This window comes from Haemorhous mexicanus, chromosome 9 (assembly GCF_027477595.1).
Source record: "Haemorhous mexicanus isolate bHaeMex1 chromosome 9, bHaeMex1.pri, whole genome shotgun sequence".
Taxonomy (NCBI): domain Eukaryota; kingdom Metazoa; phylum Chordata; class Aves; order Passeriformes; family Fringillidae; genus Haemorhous; species Haemorhous mexicanus.
In genome coordinates, this window is record NC_082349.1 from 17,013,638 (window position 1) to 17,032,231 (window position 18,594).

At 43.3% G+C, this 18,594-nt stretch overlaps 2 protein-coding genes and 1 non-coding gene across 5 annotated transcripts in view; 2 read left to right on the forward strand and 1 right to left on the reverse strand.

The window, feature by feature from the left end:
• EVI5 (ecotropic viral integration site 5) overlaps nucleotides 1-7,924 on the reverse strand; it is a 70,203-nt gene extending 62,279 nt beyond the window's left edge. Inside the window, exon 1 of one of the 3 annotated variants that reach the window (XM_059854234.1) lies at nucleotides 7,906-7,924. The gene's annotated coding sequence lies outside the window, so the exon portion shown is untranslated. Of the gene's footprint in view, nucleotides 1-1,997; nucleotides 3,359-7,642; nucleotides 7,761-7,905 lie in introns of those variants that run through there. The other 2 variants (XM_059854233.1, XM_059854232.1) reach the window with 2 other exon arrangements.
• A 3,249-nt stretch (nucleotides 7,925-11,173) lies between these two features.
• On the forward strand, nucleotides 11,174-17,741 carry RPL5 (ribosomal protein L5). The gene is made up of 8 exons (XM_059854248.1): nucleotides 11,174-11,316; nucleotides 12,059-12,128; nucleotides 12,225-12,340; nucleotides 13,807-13,941; nucleotides 14,496-14,698; nucleotides 15,575-15,752; nucleotides 16,874-16,962; nucleotides 17,578-17,741. The coding sequence occupies exons 1-8, from the start codon at nucleotides 11,314-11,316 to the stop codon at nucleotides 17,675-17,677; spliced, it is 894 nt and encodes a 297-aa protein (XP_059710231.1). The 5' UTR covers nucleotides 11,174-11,313; the 3' UTR covers nucleotides 17,678-17,741.
• Nucleotides 15,327-15,423, forward strand: LOC132331419 (small nucleolar RNA SNORD21). The gene has a single exon (XR_009487571.1). It is a non-coding gene; the product is annotated as a small nucleolar RNA SNORD21 (small nucleolar RNA).
• Nucleotides 17,742-18,594: the final 853 nt, after the last annotated feature.

Here is an 18,594-nt window from a genome sequence, read left to right on the forward strand (position 1 = left end):
ACAAATTGGTATTTTGATGAGAAGTGGAAATAAAATACTCTGATTTGGAATTACAATGTACAGGATTATTTAAAAAAATAAAAATTATAAATTTGAAGAATTATAAAATACGAGGATTTTTGAAAGCGAGTATATATTTTCATTAGTAATTTTAGGTGTTTGGCTTTGCTTGTTTATTTTAAGTATATCTTTTCTTTTGGTTCCATTTAAATACTAACATCTCCCAGCTCCAAAGCAGGCACACTCACTCAGGCTCCCAGTCCTAGTAGCAGCTACACGGCTCTTGGCTTGCCAAGGAACCCAGAGCACAGGAACTATTCATTGGCTTCTGCCTGCCTAAGGTCATGCAGAAAGCCCCTAAAGAAAGGTGTGAATTTTGAGTTGGAACATACTGATCTTTAAAATGATGGGGGGACACAAGACACAAGAATTCATTACCAAAGACCTTGTACTCTTACACAGTCTCCACTGTAAAACAGAACTACCAGCAATTCTCAGCCACCTGATGAGTCAATTAGGCAAGACACAGACCTATCTAAAATATTGCAAAGATAATAAATGCTCATACTGATACTAAACACAGATGCATGATATGCGGCACATATATATGCCAACTAAAATATATAAAATTCGGTATCTCAACTTTTTGTTTAGTACCCTTAATTAGCTGATGATTACAGGGCTTTATTACCAAGAGGACTACAATACTGTGTTTAGTTTTCCAAATTACTCAAAGGAATACTGCATTGAGGCTGCATATACAATATTTTAAGTAAGGCCAGCTAAAGGTAGACTGCAACATTCTACATTACACACAAATGTATAAGCCTCTTTCCCTGAGAATACTCAGGTAATGTGTATCACCTTACAGAAGGCCTAATTATGCTAGCACTCCTTGTATTCGCATTTGCCAGACAAAAATCTATTTTTCTAAAAAAGTCTATTTAGATTTCTTTAAAAAAGATATTTCACTGTACATGTTGAATTTGCTTACTACCTTTTACCTGCATTTACCTGAGGAACATTTGTATCAAGCAATTATGTCTTGAAATCTTGATTACCCAAAAGATTACAGATATCTTGAAATACTGTCTCAATTATTCTTACCACATGACAAAGTAAAAATAACTGCAAGCCTTACACAAACACTACTGTATGTATCATTTGTTTCAACAATTTCTTCTCTTCACGAAAAGAAATGGGAACTTCCAGAATACAGGAAGTAATCTCCATACTACTCTACATATAAAAAGAAGTCTGACATAATTGGGTCTGAAACTGTATATGTGGTTTCAAGCCAGTATTATAGCATTCCATAGACCCAGTCTCCTTCCTGCTTCAAAGTTAATAGCATTCTAATATCTGTAGAACAAATTAAACCAACTCAGTCAATGACACATGCAGGAGATGTAGCTGGTGAGTCAGCCAGCTATCATGCTCCCTTACAAGCTAAAATCCTAATTCAGGGCTCAAATATGGCTTCACTATAAACTTCATTTGGGTCTTTTACACTAAAAATTCATAACTGATTTCTGCCAAAGCATGAGTGAGAAGTCCTCACTTATGCTCATATTCCTGATTTTTCTTGTAATATAACCTAACAATAGTTAGGAATATCATGGCTACCATTCCCTACCTTCCATTTCACTTGATACACACTAGCTCTCCAAGTCTTTCTGAAACAAAAATATAAAGCAGTCTAACATTTTAGATTGTACAAAATTTAGGCTATCATACTTAGCGTAGCATCATTTTTAAAACTCATCATCTGACTAACATGTCATGGGGTTTTGATTGTCCCACAGAAAGCTGAAGTGGCAGTTCACATGTACAACTAATATATGAGGTGCTTTAAAGAGGAACTTCATTAGAAATGTTGTAGCAACCCACTAAAGGTTGAAACCATTGCTAAAAGTCATATGAGTATCATTTCCATCACTGACCAAGTTGTACTAAATTTCGTTTCTTTCAAAGAACAATTCCAGGTTTTTAATTACCTCTGCAGTCCAATGTGATTTACAGTCTGTCAGGCATTGTCCCAGTGTGCTCAGAAGATAAAGCAACAGTGCTTTTGCTGACACTATCTTCTGTCCATCTAGAGATGGTCCTTTAGCAAAAAAAGTTTCGTGTCTGACACAGGAATGTAACAACCTTCAAGAAACTGAGGCCTTCTTTCAAGGGAAAATAATTAGATACAGCACTTTTGTACCCAAGATGGCTGAAAGCTCCTCAGAGCTGCAAGAGAAAATACTGATTAACTACAGTAAAAACCTTTAACAGAAAACTTCCTTTGTTCTCTTAGACCTCAGTCTGCAAAATATCTTTGTATTTGAGGTTCAGCATGTCAATGGCACACACATGTACTTGAAGGAATATAGCCTTGGCTAACAAAACAGAGGCAACATTCAGATTATCCAGCTAAAATAAAATCAACCTTGTCAAGTTTTTTATGCAATTGATTGGAAGATTTAGGGGTTTTGTCTTTTCAGTAAAATGCAACTCAATTATTTAACTGGAGTTCAAGTATTATCAGGCACTTAAAAAAGAGTAACACACTCTGAAGCACATATGTTTATAATTATAGCTCCTTTCTACAGATTTTACTTTCCTACTCATTCCCCAAAGCCTAGCTTCCTCCTGGAAAGGAGGCAGGTTTAGCATCTACACTGCATTAGGACAGAAATAAACAAAAGTGCACAAATGCAGTTAAATTTACTAAAAGCTTTAGGTCCGTATTTTGGAAGTGAAAAACAATTTTGAGTCCTAATTTTAAACATTCACTACCCCTTAATCAAATTCAATGTTTTTAACACAACAATTCATTTTAAAAAGATACAAAATTTACAAATAGTTCAACTGGTAAGTTTAAAAGGATTTCGTTTCTGATAGATGAAAATCTACCATTCCATGCAACTTGGCTTACATACTAGCAGCTGAAGAATTTTCTAGGTCTAATGCTCCTTTTTACAGAGACCAGATAAACACAATGTGCAGGTTAGAGCCAAAATGCTCATCTCTCATTTACCAAGCTGGGCACAGTTCCCTTCCCAAAGAGATGTATGAAATGAGGCTTAATGGAGAAACCAAAGGACACAAGGATGTCCCTCATGCAATACAGTAACACTTAAAACTTTATTAATTACTTCCTAGAAGAAAAAAAAACCCACATGACAGAGGTTGGTGAGACCCTCATCTTCAGGATATTCCTCTCCTTCATATGATCAGCTAAAAGGCCACCTTTCTATCAGTTACACTCAAAAGTGAAACAGTTTCTAAATTACTGACTGGTAGCCAACCTTTCTTGCGAACTACAACTCACTGCAACCTGCAGCTGCTGACAGACAAGAAATAGAATGTAAAAGTTTCAGCAGTGAGAAGAATAACTAATTAGTAATTTCCACATAGGAAAGGTGTCCAGGCTATCCAGTAAATAGAGCAAATATAAACACAGCTGCAAACATCAATAGTCACTTCTTTTAACACAATCCATACCAACATCTGTGGTCCCACAGTAATATTCAATTTTGCCCACTAATTTACTTACCATAGCCATGACTTGCCTACACAAGCACTTACAGCATAACTGGAAGCAGTGTACTTTTGTGCTGTGGCAGGGTCTCCCTCCATGCTATTCAAGTCTGGAATAGCACTCCAGCCTTCTCTGAGCACAGCACAGAGAAATCTAATTTTCCTTTGATATTTAATAAAGAAAAGAGAAATGGCTCTTCAGAGAAATGATGTATCTGCTCATCATCAAATGAAGTCAGTTATGTTCTGATTAGTTGGCCACTGACTTCTGCACTTTTATTTGGAAATAAGGGCCTGTTTACTTCTTTCAAAACTGGGGAAGAAGGAAAGGAGATCAATGAAACACAGATGATTTTTCATGTCAGCCTGACACCAAAAAGTTCACATAAAAATACCAGGTCCATTTTAACTTAATGCATCTCATTATGGGATTTAAACTTGCTTTTGCAATCTTGCCTTAGAAAGACTGATCACAACTCTTTCTCCAAAGGGCTGGGAAATACTTACTAAGACTTAGCCAAACCCATAAAGTTCCACCAGTAATGCATTCTAATGGAGGAAAAAAATTACTTTGCTCAATAAACACTAAGTTTTAGCTCTGCTGTTTCAGACAGCATAGAAACTGGAATTTCTTTTTATTATGTCTGGAAGTAGTTCACTGCTTGAGCTACATATAATCAAGAAGAATGCATGAAAAGTGAGACACATAAAACTAACTTCTACACAAGTTATGTCAACAGTACATGTTCAAAATGTAAGGTTTTGGTTACCTAATAACTTTTTATACCCATTTTAAGTGACATTTGATAGTTTTAGCCTTCTATAACAAAAATTAATGGTAAGCTCCTTTAACATCATCTTAGCTACAAGTGCACAGTAATTTATGGCAACAACAATCCACTACTGAAAGACTGACCCCATCTGCCAGCCTTATGGAAACAATGAAAAAATACATAGTTAATGCAGTATAAGATACTGCTGAGTCAGAATTCTAAGATCATGTTATGATGTCATCAAACAGATATTTAATGCTATGCTAAGAATCGCTAAGATTTAGACATGACGATAGGCCATAAGAAAACTCAGGAGTTTGGGAAGATCAGTAGCTTACCATATGGCAGAATAAATGAACACAGCCTACTACCAAAATATTAAGTTTGGATTTTTCTTTCTTTTTTTTTTTTTTTTTTTTTTTAAGGATTGAACCATAGAAACAAAAGCAATACTGGTCAGACAAGATGGTAAAGTAACACAACCCATCAGAGACAGGTAAGGCTTGTTCAGGCAAAAGAACAAAAAGATATTTGATGATGGCTTTTGGCTGCTTTCCAAGTTGAAAATTAGGACAAAATAGGTGTCCACAGTCATTCTATCACACCACCTTACTTCTTGTCTAGAATAAAGACCCACCTTAGTATTTTACTTCAACCCCAAATATACAGCTGCCTCACTGGGACTGGGGAGGATCACTCCTACAGACAATTAGCAAACAAAGTTGACAGTCACACTGTCAACATCATCATTGTCATCATGACTGAAAGGAGATCCATTGCCTGAACCCCAGAGCAGGCTCCACACTTCCTAGGCTGTCCCCAAAACACCACTTGATGGCTAAACTGAATAGTTTCCAGAGTTCTCAGCAGTTAGATGACATTAATTATGGAAAAGTGACAATTCACTAAATCACTTCTGCTGCTCTGAGCAGACTGTTTCAGTGCACACACACGACAAAACCACATCACAGCCGCGTGTACAATGAGCAGAGGCAGAGCAGGGCCCAGGCTCTATCCATCACCAACAACCCATTCCATGCAACCACCACTGGCTGGAGAGGAAAGGATGCACTGCAATGGACAGACACTTGAGCAGAGATCACTACAATGAAAGCAAGACGGTATTCCCAGCTTAAAGAAGCCCAAACACTGGCAACACATGATGGGGAGCGTTACAAACATGGAAGGCACAAGGCTGAATTCAGCATGCTCCCTACACACTTCAGTGACATATTCAAGAACTTCAGGGAACACATTTCACAACTTAAAATGATATATTACTATAATATTTACTATCTGCCTTTTCTAAAACTGTTACTGTTTTAACTGGATCTACAAAAGAGAATTAAGAGTCTATAATCAAGGCAAGTATAGACTGGTTTAGAAAGCAACATTCATAAACTCAGGGTTAGTTTTTATTATTGTCTCTTGGATCAACCAAAAAAGATTTTTTTCTTATAAACTATGCACTTGACACTTAAAATTATATGCAAAATGTTACATTTTGTCTGTTTCTTAAGCATTAGAATTTCTCTTTCTTCTACAACTTAAGGAAACTGAAGAGTAAGAAAGGGTAAAAAAATCTTAAGTATGCATACCCCCAACTCAGCTGTTTTCCCCCTTCTAAATTGTGATATTAGAACATTGAAATAGCAAAGTAAGCATGTAAACGAAGTTTTTTAATGACAAAGGACTTGTCTTCCCATTTTTAAAACTTCTCTGTTTACTATCAGTCTTACCCAGAAAATAAACTGACAGTAACTGTTTAGGCATGCCACTTTCTCCATCCCTCCTTCTGCCATAAATCTGGAAGGGCTTTTCTCCTATCTCTTCCTTTCAACTACTCCAACCACCTCCTGCTTACTTGTTCAACAGAAATTCAACAAGTCCACAGAAGACAAAGATATGAAGAGCAATTTGAAAAAACCCAACCAAACAAACCAACATTACCAAAACAAAATATCCATGCCACCAGCTGTAGCTCAAGAAGTGCTTAAGCCTCAACCTGTGGGAGTGTAGGAAGAGATATGGGAAGGAAGTAGGGCTGCTCTGTTGAAGCCTTCTTCTCCAAACATCTGTTCCTCTTCAAAGTACTGTGGGGCTGGATGGACACTCAGTGACAATCACTACAGCTGCTGTCAGCCCACTTGATAAAATTCAGGCAATGCTGACTCATAATACTGAGTGCTTTCCTCCTGATCATGCCCTTCTTTCACCGGCTGTCTCTATTTCCTCTCCTAATCCTTACTTGAGAAAGAACTCATATCTATGCATTTCAAAATAAGCCTTAAATCCTTATAAGCATAAATACAGAGCTGTGATCAAAGCTGACAACTCACACTGGGAAAGGGAAGAGAAAATAAACAAGCACATTTATAAAAACATTTTAATGCTATCTACCAGTAAACCAAACAAGATCCAACTGCCATTTCCTTTAGGCACACAAAGTAAAGTGAATGAAAAAAAAATTTTTTTTTCGCAAATGCTTTAGGAGATAAGTAAACATATTGAATATTATCTGTCCTTCTCTATATTAGTGTCTTCTTTTCTACATCTTTTGTATGTGATCTTTGAAAAAGAAAGCTATCCTGGACTGATATGGAGTACAATGTTTTGATGCAGGCAGTGTTAACGGCAGCTTACGCTGGAAATTGAAAATTAAGCCAACTTCTCCTTCGCCACAAAATTGCTTTATCAATGCTGACGATTAGCAGGTGCTACATGGAAGCACAAAAGCACGGCCATAACTGAATAACTAAACCTGGAATAAATAAGTAGCCAGAACATTATTATCGACTTTTTACCCTCATTATATAATCACTTTCAGGCTGATGCAGCTGGAGTTCTCGTATTTGAAAACCGAAAATTATCTCGCTCTAGAACGATAGACCCGCGGGTTCCCGGCCCGGCGTTACGCCGATAAGCCAAGGAAGAACTCGCCCTCTGCAGACAGACCCGCCGGAGGCTCCCCGGGCCGCGGCCCCTCCCGCGGCCGGTGCCTCAGGGCACTTCCACCGCTGCCCACTCGTGTCCCGCCGGGCCGAGGCGCGGAGGGGCCGGGACACGCCGGCCCCGCGGCCCCCGAGCCGGGCAGGGCCGCGCAGCGCGGCCTCCCCACACCCCGCCCGGCGCGGACGCTCCCTGCCCGGCAGCGCCGCCCGCTCCGCCGCCCACCGCACCAGGAGAGCCCTGGCGGGGGCGGCCGGCGCCGCCCCGGCACCGCTCGGCCCCGCCGCCGCCCGAGGGGACGGGACACCGCGGCCGCGATTGCAGTGCCGTGTCGTGCCCCGCCCGGGCCCGGCCGCCCCCCGCGGCGGGGCCACGCGCCCGGCGCGCCTCACCTTGGGAGCGCTGCCCGCGGCGGGAAGCGGCGGCGCGTGCGGGCATCGGCGTCCGCGCCCCGCCGAGCCCCGCGCGCCGCTCCGCCGGCCCCGGCTCCCGGGCCACGTCCCTGCCTGCGCCGCGCGCAGGCGCACTGGGCGCGCAGCCGCCGCGAGGGGCAGCCCCGGCCCCGCTGGCCCCCCGGGAGGGGCGGGCGGCGGCTCTGCCCCGCCGCGCTGCCCGCGGGCAGCTGGAGCCCGTGGGTCCGCCGGCGGGAACCCACCGGCACTGCTTCCGGGCGGTGCCACGGCTCTCCCTGCGGGTCTCGGGGCTCCCAGTGCCCGCGGTGCCGTACGCTGGAAGGCCGGGCGGCGAGCCGTCTCCGCAGCGTGCGGGTCGCTCGCGTGCTGCCCTCGCGCGGGTCGCTCGCTGTGTCACCGCTGCCGCCTCCGCACGGCCCCCGGCCGTGAGCCGAGCCCCCCCCCGCCCCGGGTCGCGGCGTCCCCGCCGCCCGCACTCGCTCCTCACGGCAGCGGCACGAAGGCACCACGGCGCCGCCGCCGCGCGAGGCGAAGCCCCTGCTCGGCGGAAAGCTGGGTTTGGTGTAATCCGAGTGTCTGCCCGGGCATCTCCATAACGCCGTCTCTGCGCTAGAAGCTGCGTACGGTAACGCGTTCTCCGGGAGCACCAACGCCTCGGGCTAGACGGGCCCGTCCCTAGGCTCATTTGTCAGACACGTTTCAGCCAGATGCCGATTAGGTTACACAAACGGATGAGAGACTGTCTGCCCGGAGCAGCTCCCCATCTAATAATGAGCCCATTCGCCATTGTCCTTCTACAGTGAGTAGAGGCTCCTAGACAAAACCATACAGAAATTTTCATTTGGAGGAATTCTAACAAGACCTTTAATAAATAAATTTTATTTTAAAAATATTTATGAAAGTAATTCCAACACTACTAGAATACATACAGTACTCTACAACACTACTTTATAGCCAAGTATGCAAAGAATACACTCTTAAAAAAAAGTATGCAGCAATAGCAGGTTTAGGCTATCGCCAGGCCTTCAGCCAAACTCTTTTTTCATTGAAATAAGGCTGTCACTCTTGCAAGCAACAGCAAAAAAGATCCAAAACAATCCTACAAGTGACCACAAGGGTCAGTCCAGTCACAGACCACAGCTTTACTGCCTTAAGTCCTCTGCAGACAGAGAGTCCCTGCTTGCAGGAGGTGCTGCTCCAAGCATCAGTTTTGTCAGTCTAAGAGACTTATAAGTACTAGACACTGCTCTAAAACCCTTGCTTGATACCTTGCTCTCCAGAACACACCTAAGTAAAAATATCACATACAAGATAAATTGAGAAATAGCATTAAAGGAAAAAAAGAAAGCTTATACTTTCCCCCCATCAATGTGATGCAAATAAAAGGTACTTCATTCAAGCTTTGAAAATACTAGCTTTTACCTTAACGTGTTCAGAGTGTGTATGAATAGCAGTCACCCTTCCAACAAACATTGCCAATAAAAGCCAGAGGGAAAAAAGCCCGGAGGAGCCATTCACCCTGAATTTGTAAGAGATGCTGGGGTGGGGCTAATAAACCCAGCTGGAGTCTCCACTTTGCAGGGTGGCAATGAGGAAGAAAGCATGTGGGTGTGGTAGGTTAACAGGCTGATTTTTGCTGTGGTGAGCTATCTGAGGAGAAAAAAGCCTTCTTACAGAGAAGATTTTGTTTTTCCTTGTTTAACAAAAAGACTAACAAGTCTTGCTTATGATACCATTGTCTGTGAGGCATTTGTCATGGAAGTAATTGCTCAGGAGTAGCAGCAGACTTTTTGAAGACTATGGATTTATATGCCAGAGGGGAGAAAAAAATATGTGCTCTGCTAGAGATATTTTCTGTACAAATTGAAAAGCACATAGAATTCTGAACTTTCTAAAATTCATTCTTAGATCACAGAATCATTTTTCAATTAGGTTGAAAAGATCTCCAAGATCATTGAGTCCAACCTCTGATCACTGCCTTGTCAATTAGGCCAAGGCACTAAGTGCCACATCCAGCCATTTCTTGAACTCCTTCTGGGATCGTGACTATGCCACCTCCCTGGGCAGTCACTTCCAAAGCCTAACCACCTTTTCAGTGAAAAAATTCCTTCTGATATTCAGCCTGAACCTCCCTTGGCACAGCTCAAGGCTATGTTCTCTTGTCGCTAGTTGCCAGGGAGGAGAGGCAAATCTCCATCTTGCTACAACATCCTTTCAGACACTAAATTACTTCTAAAGCTAGCAGGTCACTACCAAGTAGGAGCCATGCTGGTATTTGCCTGATGTAGCAAATATTTTTTTTTTCTTTAATTTTCTTGTTTATTTATATCAAACTAATATTTTTTAAATATTGGTTTACGTATAACTAGCTGCGTGGATTGTTTGTATTTTTTTAGTGAAATGAATGAGCATACCAGACAAATGCATCAGGAATGAAGATTCACTATTGCCTGACAATGTCAAGAAACCTCATGCCATTTGACCTGTTTGATCCAGTGTATATATATATGTGCAGGTCTATATTCTTGCTTTAATGCATCAAATATCAATAATCCCAAGCAGCTATAATTTATTGTAGGAACAGTATTGAATTGAGATTTTGGTTTGTTTGATGGTATTAATTACTTGCTGCTTGGTTGGTTGTGAGAATTTTCCCTATAAAATGACGGGAATTAAAATCCTATAACATATACATAAATGGTGACTTTATAAAAGACCAAAGCCATGGATTTTTTTCTATTTAAGAACCCCTTCTCTGTGATATATCTCTGGCTAATAACTACCCAGTCATTTAACATAAGGAGACTTGGAAGCAATCATGCTTTAGATGATAGCAATATTACTTCTCCCTCAGCATTGTGTTTCTCCGATATTACAGAATCAATTAAGTTGGAAAAGACCTCTGAGATCATCAAATCAGAGCTTTGACTGAACACCACCTTGTCAACTAAACCATGGCACTGAGTACCATGTCCAGTCTTAAACCCCTCCAGGGATGGTGACTCCATCAGCTTCCTGGGCAGCCCATTCCAACGTCCAACCACTCTTTCTGTGACCAAAATCCTCCCAATGTCCATCCTAAACCTCCCCTTTAAAGTGCAGCTTTACACTACGTCCTCTTGTCCTATTGCTGCCTGCCTGGGAGAAGAGGCCAAGCTCCATGTTACTATAACCTCTTCTCACGCAGTCGTGGAGAGTGACAAGGTCTCCCCTGAGCCTCCTTCTCTCCAGGCTCAGCCCCAACTCGCTCAGCCGCTCCTCTCAGGACCCTTCATTCTCCAGACTGGTCCCCAGCTCCGTTTCCCTTCTCCGGACTCGCTCCAGCACCTCAGTGTCCCTCGTGAAGTGACGGGCCCCGGCGGAGCACCCGCGGGGCTCCGGGCCCGTGCTCCGGGGGATCCGGGGGCTGGGCGGGCAGCGCAGGCAGCGATCCCGGCGGGAGCCGCCCGTGCCCGGCGGCGCGTCTCGGACCGCCCGCCGTCGGTCCGCCGGGCCGGCAGGGGGCAGCACGGCTCTCGCGCGGCCCCGCCCCGCCGGGCAGGGCAGGAGCTGCGGCTGCGCGGCGCGCGCGGCCTTTTCCCGTTTGCTGCGGAGCGCAGTCGTTGTGCGGAGCGGGCCCCGGCCTGAGGGACCGGACAGTGCCTGGCACGATGGTCGGTACCGGCACGGGGGGGGTCGGCGGCATCGCGTCCGTCGTTCCGCGCTTGCCGCGCCGCGCTGCCCGCACGGATGGAGCCCGATTGTCGCGGGCTCGGGGCGGCCGCCCGGCGCCGGCGTGGCAATGGCTGCCGTTCTGAAGGGGCTGCGCCGCGGGCGGCTCGAGGGGCTCCAGCGGGGCCCGGCCCGGCCCCGTTACCGGCTGCGCTGTCCCCGTGGGCCGCGTCCTGCGGGGTCCCACCGCCGGCGGCTGGGTCGGGGCCGAGTCGCGGGGCCGGGGCTGATACAGCCCCCGGTGCCCTACAGCAGCCGCGCCGGGCCCCGGGGTGCGGTAGTCGCACCCGCTGAGGGCGGGGGGCTGCGGGGGAAGCGGCTCCGTGGTAGAACGTGCCAGAGAAGTCACGGCTGTGCGGGACTGACAGGAAATAAGCACAGGCATTGCTCCTGTCCGTGCGGACGGGCCTTCAGTTAAAAGATACTTTGTTAAAAGATACACTTTGGTTTTCTCTTGAAACATTAGTTCCCGTGGAGGGGTAAAATTTACGGGTTTTGATGTGCCGGGTGCTTTTGGGTTTTTTTACCATTTCATTTTTGTCCTGCTCTTTTTATCTAAACATGCAAGAAAATCTATTTAATTCCTGATTGCACTATGGTCTTATTCATGGCACGTTTAGTTAGAACGGTGTTGGCTTACAGGGTTATACGTTAATAACACATAGTTTATGTTTCTTATCCAAGGGGTTTGTGAAAGTTGTCAAGAATAAGGCGTACTTCAAGAGATACCAAGTGAAATTCAGGAGAAGGAGAGGTATTATTAAATTGCCTGTAACACACAATTAAATGTCCTTGGTGAATATTCCTACTTTGTGCATGCATTTTGCACACTGCATCTGTTGTTTTTCAGAGGGAAAAACTGACTACTATGCTCGCAAACGTTTGGTTATTCAAGATAAAAACAAGTACAACACTCCTAAATACAGGATGATTGTGCGTGTTACCAACAGAGACATCATCTGCCAGGTAAGGCCCGCGGTGTTTGCTGCTTACCTGCCGGCCTTGCCCGGGTGAGGTCAGCACAGAGAGGGAGGCTTGGAGCACCTGGGTTTCTTAGGATCTGCGCAGTGTTGGTATTGTAAAACACCTCCTTAGAGGAAGACAGTCTTCAGTGTTACCACAACTTCAGTAATAAACCGTGTGCATTGTAGAAAAGAAGTTTCGCAAGTGTTATCACTTTTGCTGTTGTTGTTTTGAGGTTGTTTGTTATGTACAATTGTACTGCTTTAATGATTCTGGGCTAAGTAGAACATTTTTGGGAGAGAGAAGATGTCTATGAGGGTCTTTTTTTTGCTATATTTAGAGGGCTTCAAAAAGAGGTCTTTTTTGCTTGGCTGAAGACAACCAAGTTGATAGTGTGACCTTTTAACCTGCATTGACTTGTGCTGTATCTAAAGGTGCCTTCTCTTTTGAGAGTTCTATTTCCGTGTTGTGTGGCTCACATGAAGCTCTGAGGCCTTGTGATGGCTGTCCTGTGAGATTGAAGGAGGCTTGTTAACAAGAACAGTAGGCACTTTTTCATGGTCATTAGTATGTGGTTGTGTGTAGCATCATATGCAGGTCCTCACCATGGCTCACTTTTCTTGTTTAATTTTTAGAATGTTTTGACTAATTTTCAAGTTTAAAACTTAGGAATGCCTGTTTTATAATAAATATATGTTGTTGAGCTCAAAAAAGAAGCAACTAAATTTAACTTGGTTTTTCATAGAGTACTTATCTGATGAGAACAGTTCAGTCATTAATGAGGTTATTTTATCTTTCAAACTCAAAAGGAAAATCAGTGGTTGCAGGGCCTTACATCTGACTGATAGTCCCTTTCCAGTATGTCAGAGTCCTGTAAAAAATGGGACAACATTTGGGTGTAGAGAGGAGGTGTGAGAGTTAAAAGGAGAAGATTCTATAGATGAAAGGAACAGCAGAAACCTATCTGATAGTCCTGCTGTCCCACAGGAGACCCTGGGATGATGATGGTCTCAGACCATGATTAATAAAATCATCCCATAAGGTTACTACCAGTGTTGACATGCTGCTTGTATTTTTTGAGATGTGTCAGAAAATGGAGCAAAATTAATCCCCATTCATAGTGATTCTTTGAAAGGTTGCTCTTGTAGGCAGTTTCTGGCCTCTTGTGGCATCTATGTGGAAAGGTAGTTACCAGTTGTTGCTGACAAACATTTTAGCTGGACTAATACAGGTTTAAATTTTTAATGTCTTTACTTGAGGAGTTGATGACTCCTTTTGCAAAAACAAATGGGGAGGGCAGAACAAAAAACAACCCCCCAACAAACCAAAGCAGCACCACTCTTTGAGCTCGCATGCAGAGGCTGGCAGTTTTTGCACACTTGAATGCAGCATTCCTGTTGGCTTGAGTAGGTGTCAGAGGAAGAGCACGGAGCCCCAGTGGTGGAGCCCTAACGTTTGTGTGTTGCCAGATTGCCTATGCCAGAATCGAGGGGGACATGATCGTGTGCGCTGCCTACGCCCACGAGCTGCCCAAGTACGGTGTCAAGGTGGGCCTGACCAACTACGCTGCTGCCTACTGCACCGGCCTGCTCCTGGCACGCAGGGTACGTACGGCCACGGCTGGGGCTGCTGCTCTGCTGCCCTCAGGGAACAGAGGGACTGCTTCCTTCAGTGCTGCATCAGCCCACTGAGTCTTTGGGTTCTCAAAATCCTAACTTTTCCTCTTTACTGTCATGGATTTGATGTCTTGTGACTGGCAAGTCACAGGGAGAGGTATGACAGCATGCAGTCTCAGCTCCAGCAGCCCACTTTTATGCCTCAGCCCTCAAGTTTGGTGGAGAAAGGGAGGGAGGGAGGACAAAAATGTAATAAATGCACCTTGTGGAGTTCGAAAATATGTAAACAGCAGCCATCCATTTTCCACAGGGTTCATGAATAAGTTCAGTGGTGTACTTGTAGGAACAGAAGGTTGGAACTTAACAGACACACAGTGGTGGTTGTTAAGAATCTTTGCTATTAGTGTTGGGTACAAACTTTTTGTAAAAAAATGTGTTAAAAACACGATTCTACTGTAAATTCACATTTTAAAGTAGTGGTAATTCTAAATTAGTATCAATAAATGAAGGGAATTTCAAAAGTGTGTTTTATTTCCCCACAGCTTCTGAATAAATTTGGCCTTGATAAGATCTATGAAGGCCAAGTTGAAGTCACTGGTGATGAATACAATGTGGAAAGTGTGGATGGCAAGCCTGGTGCTTTTACATGCTACCTGGATGCAGGTCTTGCCAGAACTACCACTGGAAACAAAGTCTTTGGTGCTCTGAAGGGTGCAGTGGACGGGGGGCTGTCTATCCCTCATAGGTAATGTGTGTTACAAAGAATTTATATGGGGCTAGCCTGAGATGCTTCTGTATGTGACAGTCTACTTAGACTAATCAATTTATGCTGAAATAATTTTGTACTGACATAGTAATAGTTATGTAATTAGATTCTGGGTTTGGAGGTTTTTTGTTGGTTGGTTTTTAATCTACAAATGCAATTCTGATAGTGCTGTTGGGAATCTTAAAACTGTCAAGGTATTAGGAAACTTATAGAAACTAAAGAACTATCTTGTTGCTTTTACCAAAAATCAAGTGAATGCCCTTATCAGATCTTCAAAGGGTATTTGCTTGGTGTAAGTCTTCACCAAGTTGTGTATAGATGTTAATTTCACTGTGAAAAAATTACTTACCAGGTACAAACCCACTGGTACTTGCTACAGTTGTCAGTACAGCAGTAAGTCTGAGCAGTCCACCTTCATTTCGAATTTCCATATGGATATTTTGACTGTTATCTGGTATTACAGATATTAAATAACACGGGTATTACAGGTGAGTGCTGCTTTCTGGTAGCAGCAGTGGAGCAAAGAAACTATTGAGATCTTTTGTGTGTTTTCCTAGCCTCTCCCACGCTGTCCTATTGGCTAATTGTCCAGATTTTTGAGTTGGCTGCTACGTGATGATACTTGCAGTGACTGAACACGCTGTAGTTGGTCCACAGCATGTATATGATGTACTGCAGTGTTTCAAGACGGGACTGATGGCAGCTGAGATGAACTTAAAACTTCCAATTTTTATTTTTCATAAGAGTGCCCTATCCCTCAGTTATCTGTAGGAAAATCTGACGTATGAGTCATTTCAGTGTTCGTCTTAGCCTCTGCATTAGAGCCTTAACGTGACTGTACCTGCTGTTTGACAGCACCAAACGTTTCCCTGGCTACGACTCGGAGAGCAAAGAGTTCAATGCTGAGGTTCACCGCAAGCACATCATGGGCCAGAACGTGGCCGATTACATGCGGTACCTGATGGAGGAGGATGAAGATGCCTACAAGAAACAGTTCTCCCAGTACATAAAGAACAACGTAACACCCGACGGGGTAAGATTCATCCACCTGGAGCTCGGGAATTTAAATAGAGATGCTGATAGGGACTTCTCTAATAATGCTAATAAGTCTGATATGTAAAATTATGTGACTCATGATGTATGTTAGCCATGCAAAGAAAATATTTTTTTCCTTCATTGAGCGCTCTAATATTAGTGTAGAACTTCTGAAAGTGGAACCTTTTTGCCTGCTGTGAAATTTTATATTCTCCCTATAAATCAGACTTGACCTAAATCTGTGCTGGACCACTTTCCCCCCTTCCCAACAAACTAAATAAGAAGTTTTGCTAAGGACTCTCTACTCTTTCCTTATCTTGCCCCACAGTGTATCATTTCTGCAGATGTAGTGCTTGTAACTCTGGGTGAGCATGTGATTGTGGGTGACATCTGTGGTACTGTTTGTGTGACCCTAGAAAGGAGTTCTGCTATTCCAGGTGAATAGAGAGAGCCCAGGGTAGCATTTCATAAAGGTCTGGACTGTAATACACTTTATTTTAGTACTGCTTCACATTTTAGAGTTAATAAAATATTAGAAGATGATTAAGAATACAGAGGTGGTTCTTCTAGCTTTTCCAAGTATTCCTTCCAGATGGCTTGTCCTGCTGCTTGTAATATTCTTGCTTGGTTCTCCTAGTAAGTGATCTTGGAGCTTTAAAACATAGCTCTCTCAAATCCCCTTTTTAGGCTACAGCAAATGTCATTCTCTATCCCTTCATTTCCATAAGGTTTTGGGGTTTTATAAATTTAACTAGTTGCTAGTTTTTTCTAACAAATTATAAAAAGAAAGTAATGTAAATGCCAACGTCATCTGCTTTCTAAACAAATAGTAGTTATAGATTGTATTCAAATGAAGTGAGTCTAGGATTTAGGTCACTATATAGACACTTGCTTTTTGTACATCTAAAAAGTTTTTCACAGCTGAGATCTAGTGGTCTTAATTAACCACCAGCAAAGATATTCTTAACATTTGTGCCATTATGGAGCCAGAGTTGGCTTTGGGATAGAGCAGCATTACTGCATGCCTGGGGACAATGCAGGCACAGGAATCCTGGATTTCTGACAAACCTTCCACTGGACCACTGTGGTAAATTTAATTTTTTTCTTTTTTTCCCCAAGATGGAAGAAATGTATAAAAAAGCACATGCTGCTATACGGGATAATCCAGTCCATGAAAAGAAACCCAAGAGAGACATCAAGAAAAAGAGGTAAAATTCTCATTGTTTCTAACATCTGTGTGACTTCTCTCTTGGAGGTATCTTAGTTACAGTGAAACTAATAATGCAGTTTTGCAGTTATGAGGTAAGTTATGTCTTGTGGGCCAGATTAGGATACAAGCAGTTCTGTATAACTTCAGAGTTAAATTAGCATTAGGATTATAAAATTCAAGAGCTCTTAACTATTTAAAAAATCAAAGTGAAGAATGTTTGTGGCTTGAATAGCTGGAATAGTATGTACCTTCAGGTCCCAGTGTTTTCAGTGGGAAAGCTGCTTCTCTTCAGCTGAGAGCTCATTGACTATTTTGTCAGTACCAAACTATTTGGATTTTTAAGGGTGTGTGGGAAAAGAAATCAAGACACAGCTGTTTCATTTGGCTTGATAATCTCTATGCTTCAGTCACAGAGAATACAGAGCTTATCTCTAGAGAAATTGGAACTGTCCAGCCATGCTTTTTGTGGTGTTTTAACTACAGCTTTAGATCATGAGGAAATAAAGCATGTCACAGAAGTGGGAATATATTTTCCCCTGCACTCTTAATCACAGTTGGGTTGCACTGCTACTTTTTTGCTTTGGATCTACTGCACACTGTGCTTCCATTACAGATGGAACTGTCCCAAGATGTCTCTTGCCCAGAAGAAAGACCGTGTTGCTCAGAAGAAGGCCAGCTTCCTCAGGGCCCAGGAGCGCAGAACGGAGAGCTAAGACAACTTCCACAGTTTTCTGTGAAGCTTTGGAAAAAGTGGCAATAAATTTATTGAGGAAGCAACTGCGTAAGACCAGCTTATTTATCTAGTTTATAAAAATAGAGAATATTTTTATTATTTTTATTAGATATTCTGTACCTGAAAGGGTTTTTTTTTCTCCCCTCTCAAAGTCCTGTGTGAATTGAGTTTTCACAGAGAAGAGAGGTGACAGATTGACAGACTTCAAAGACCAAGGCTGCTGCATCAGAATTACTTCTATAAGAAGGAGGAAGTAAATTAGATTAATTTTTAGCGTAGTTAGTATCAAGGACTAAGTATAAGAGTTTGCTGCTTCTAACCAGAGAAAGATTTCTATTTTGTTTTTAAAGGCTGTACCTGTATTTCACAATTCTCTCAGCATACTTCATGTTTGGGGGGAGTCTGGATGTAGCTTTGGAAAAAACCAAGAGCAGTCACGGTAGGTTCTAAAGCCTCTGCCCAAAGGTAACCTTAGGCTTTCAGGCACTTACCACCTCCAGGCTTTGGCTGCCACTGAAACAGGTACTGTCTTGAACTGAATACTTCATGTTACTCAGTTTGTAAGAGAATTCATTTTAAGTTGCATATACAGGAGTAGGTTCAGAGGCCTTGTTAAGGAAACATTGAGATTCAGACACCAGAGCCTTTCCCCTTGACTCCCCACACACTCACCAGACCATGTTCCCTTCCAGTTCACCCCTAGGGTTCCCTTAGAGCCCAGAACATCTGGTTACACAAAGCAGTTTATTTCTAGTGCAGGAGCAACTGGAGATGGTTCCTCTCAGGAGCACCCCATGGCTTTCATACCCTCACGCTCCCTGCCCCTCCCTGAGGCCAGTCTGCACCTTCTCAGTCTTCTCCTGCCTCCCCTCTGTGTCCATCCACCTCACCAATCAC

Bases quoted from the DNA above. Each gene is read 5' to 3' on its own strand.
- RPL5 (XM_059854248.1), top strand. The intron at 12,129-12,224 runs GTATTATTAAAT...GTTGTTTTTCAG, and splicing joins GAAATTCAGGAGAAGGAGAG to AGGGAAAAACTGACTACTAT. The intron at 16,963-17,577 runs GTAAAATTCTCA...CTTCCATTACAG, and splicing joins AGAGACATCAAGAAAAAGAG to ATGGAACTGTCCCAAGATGT.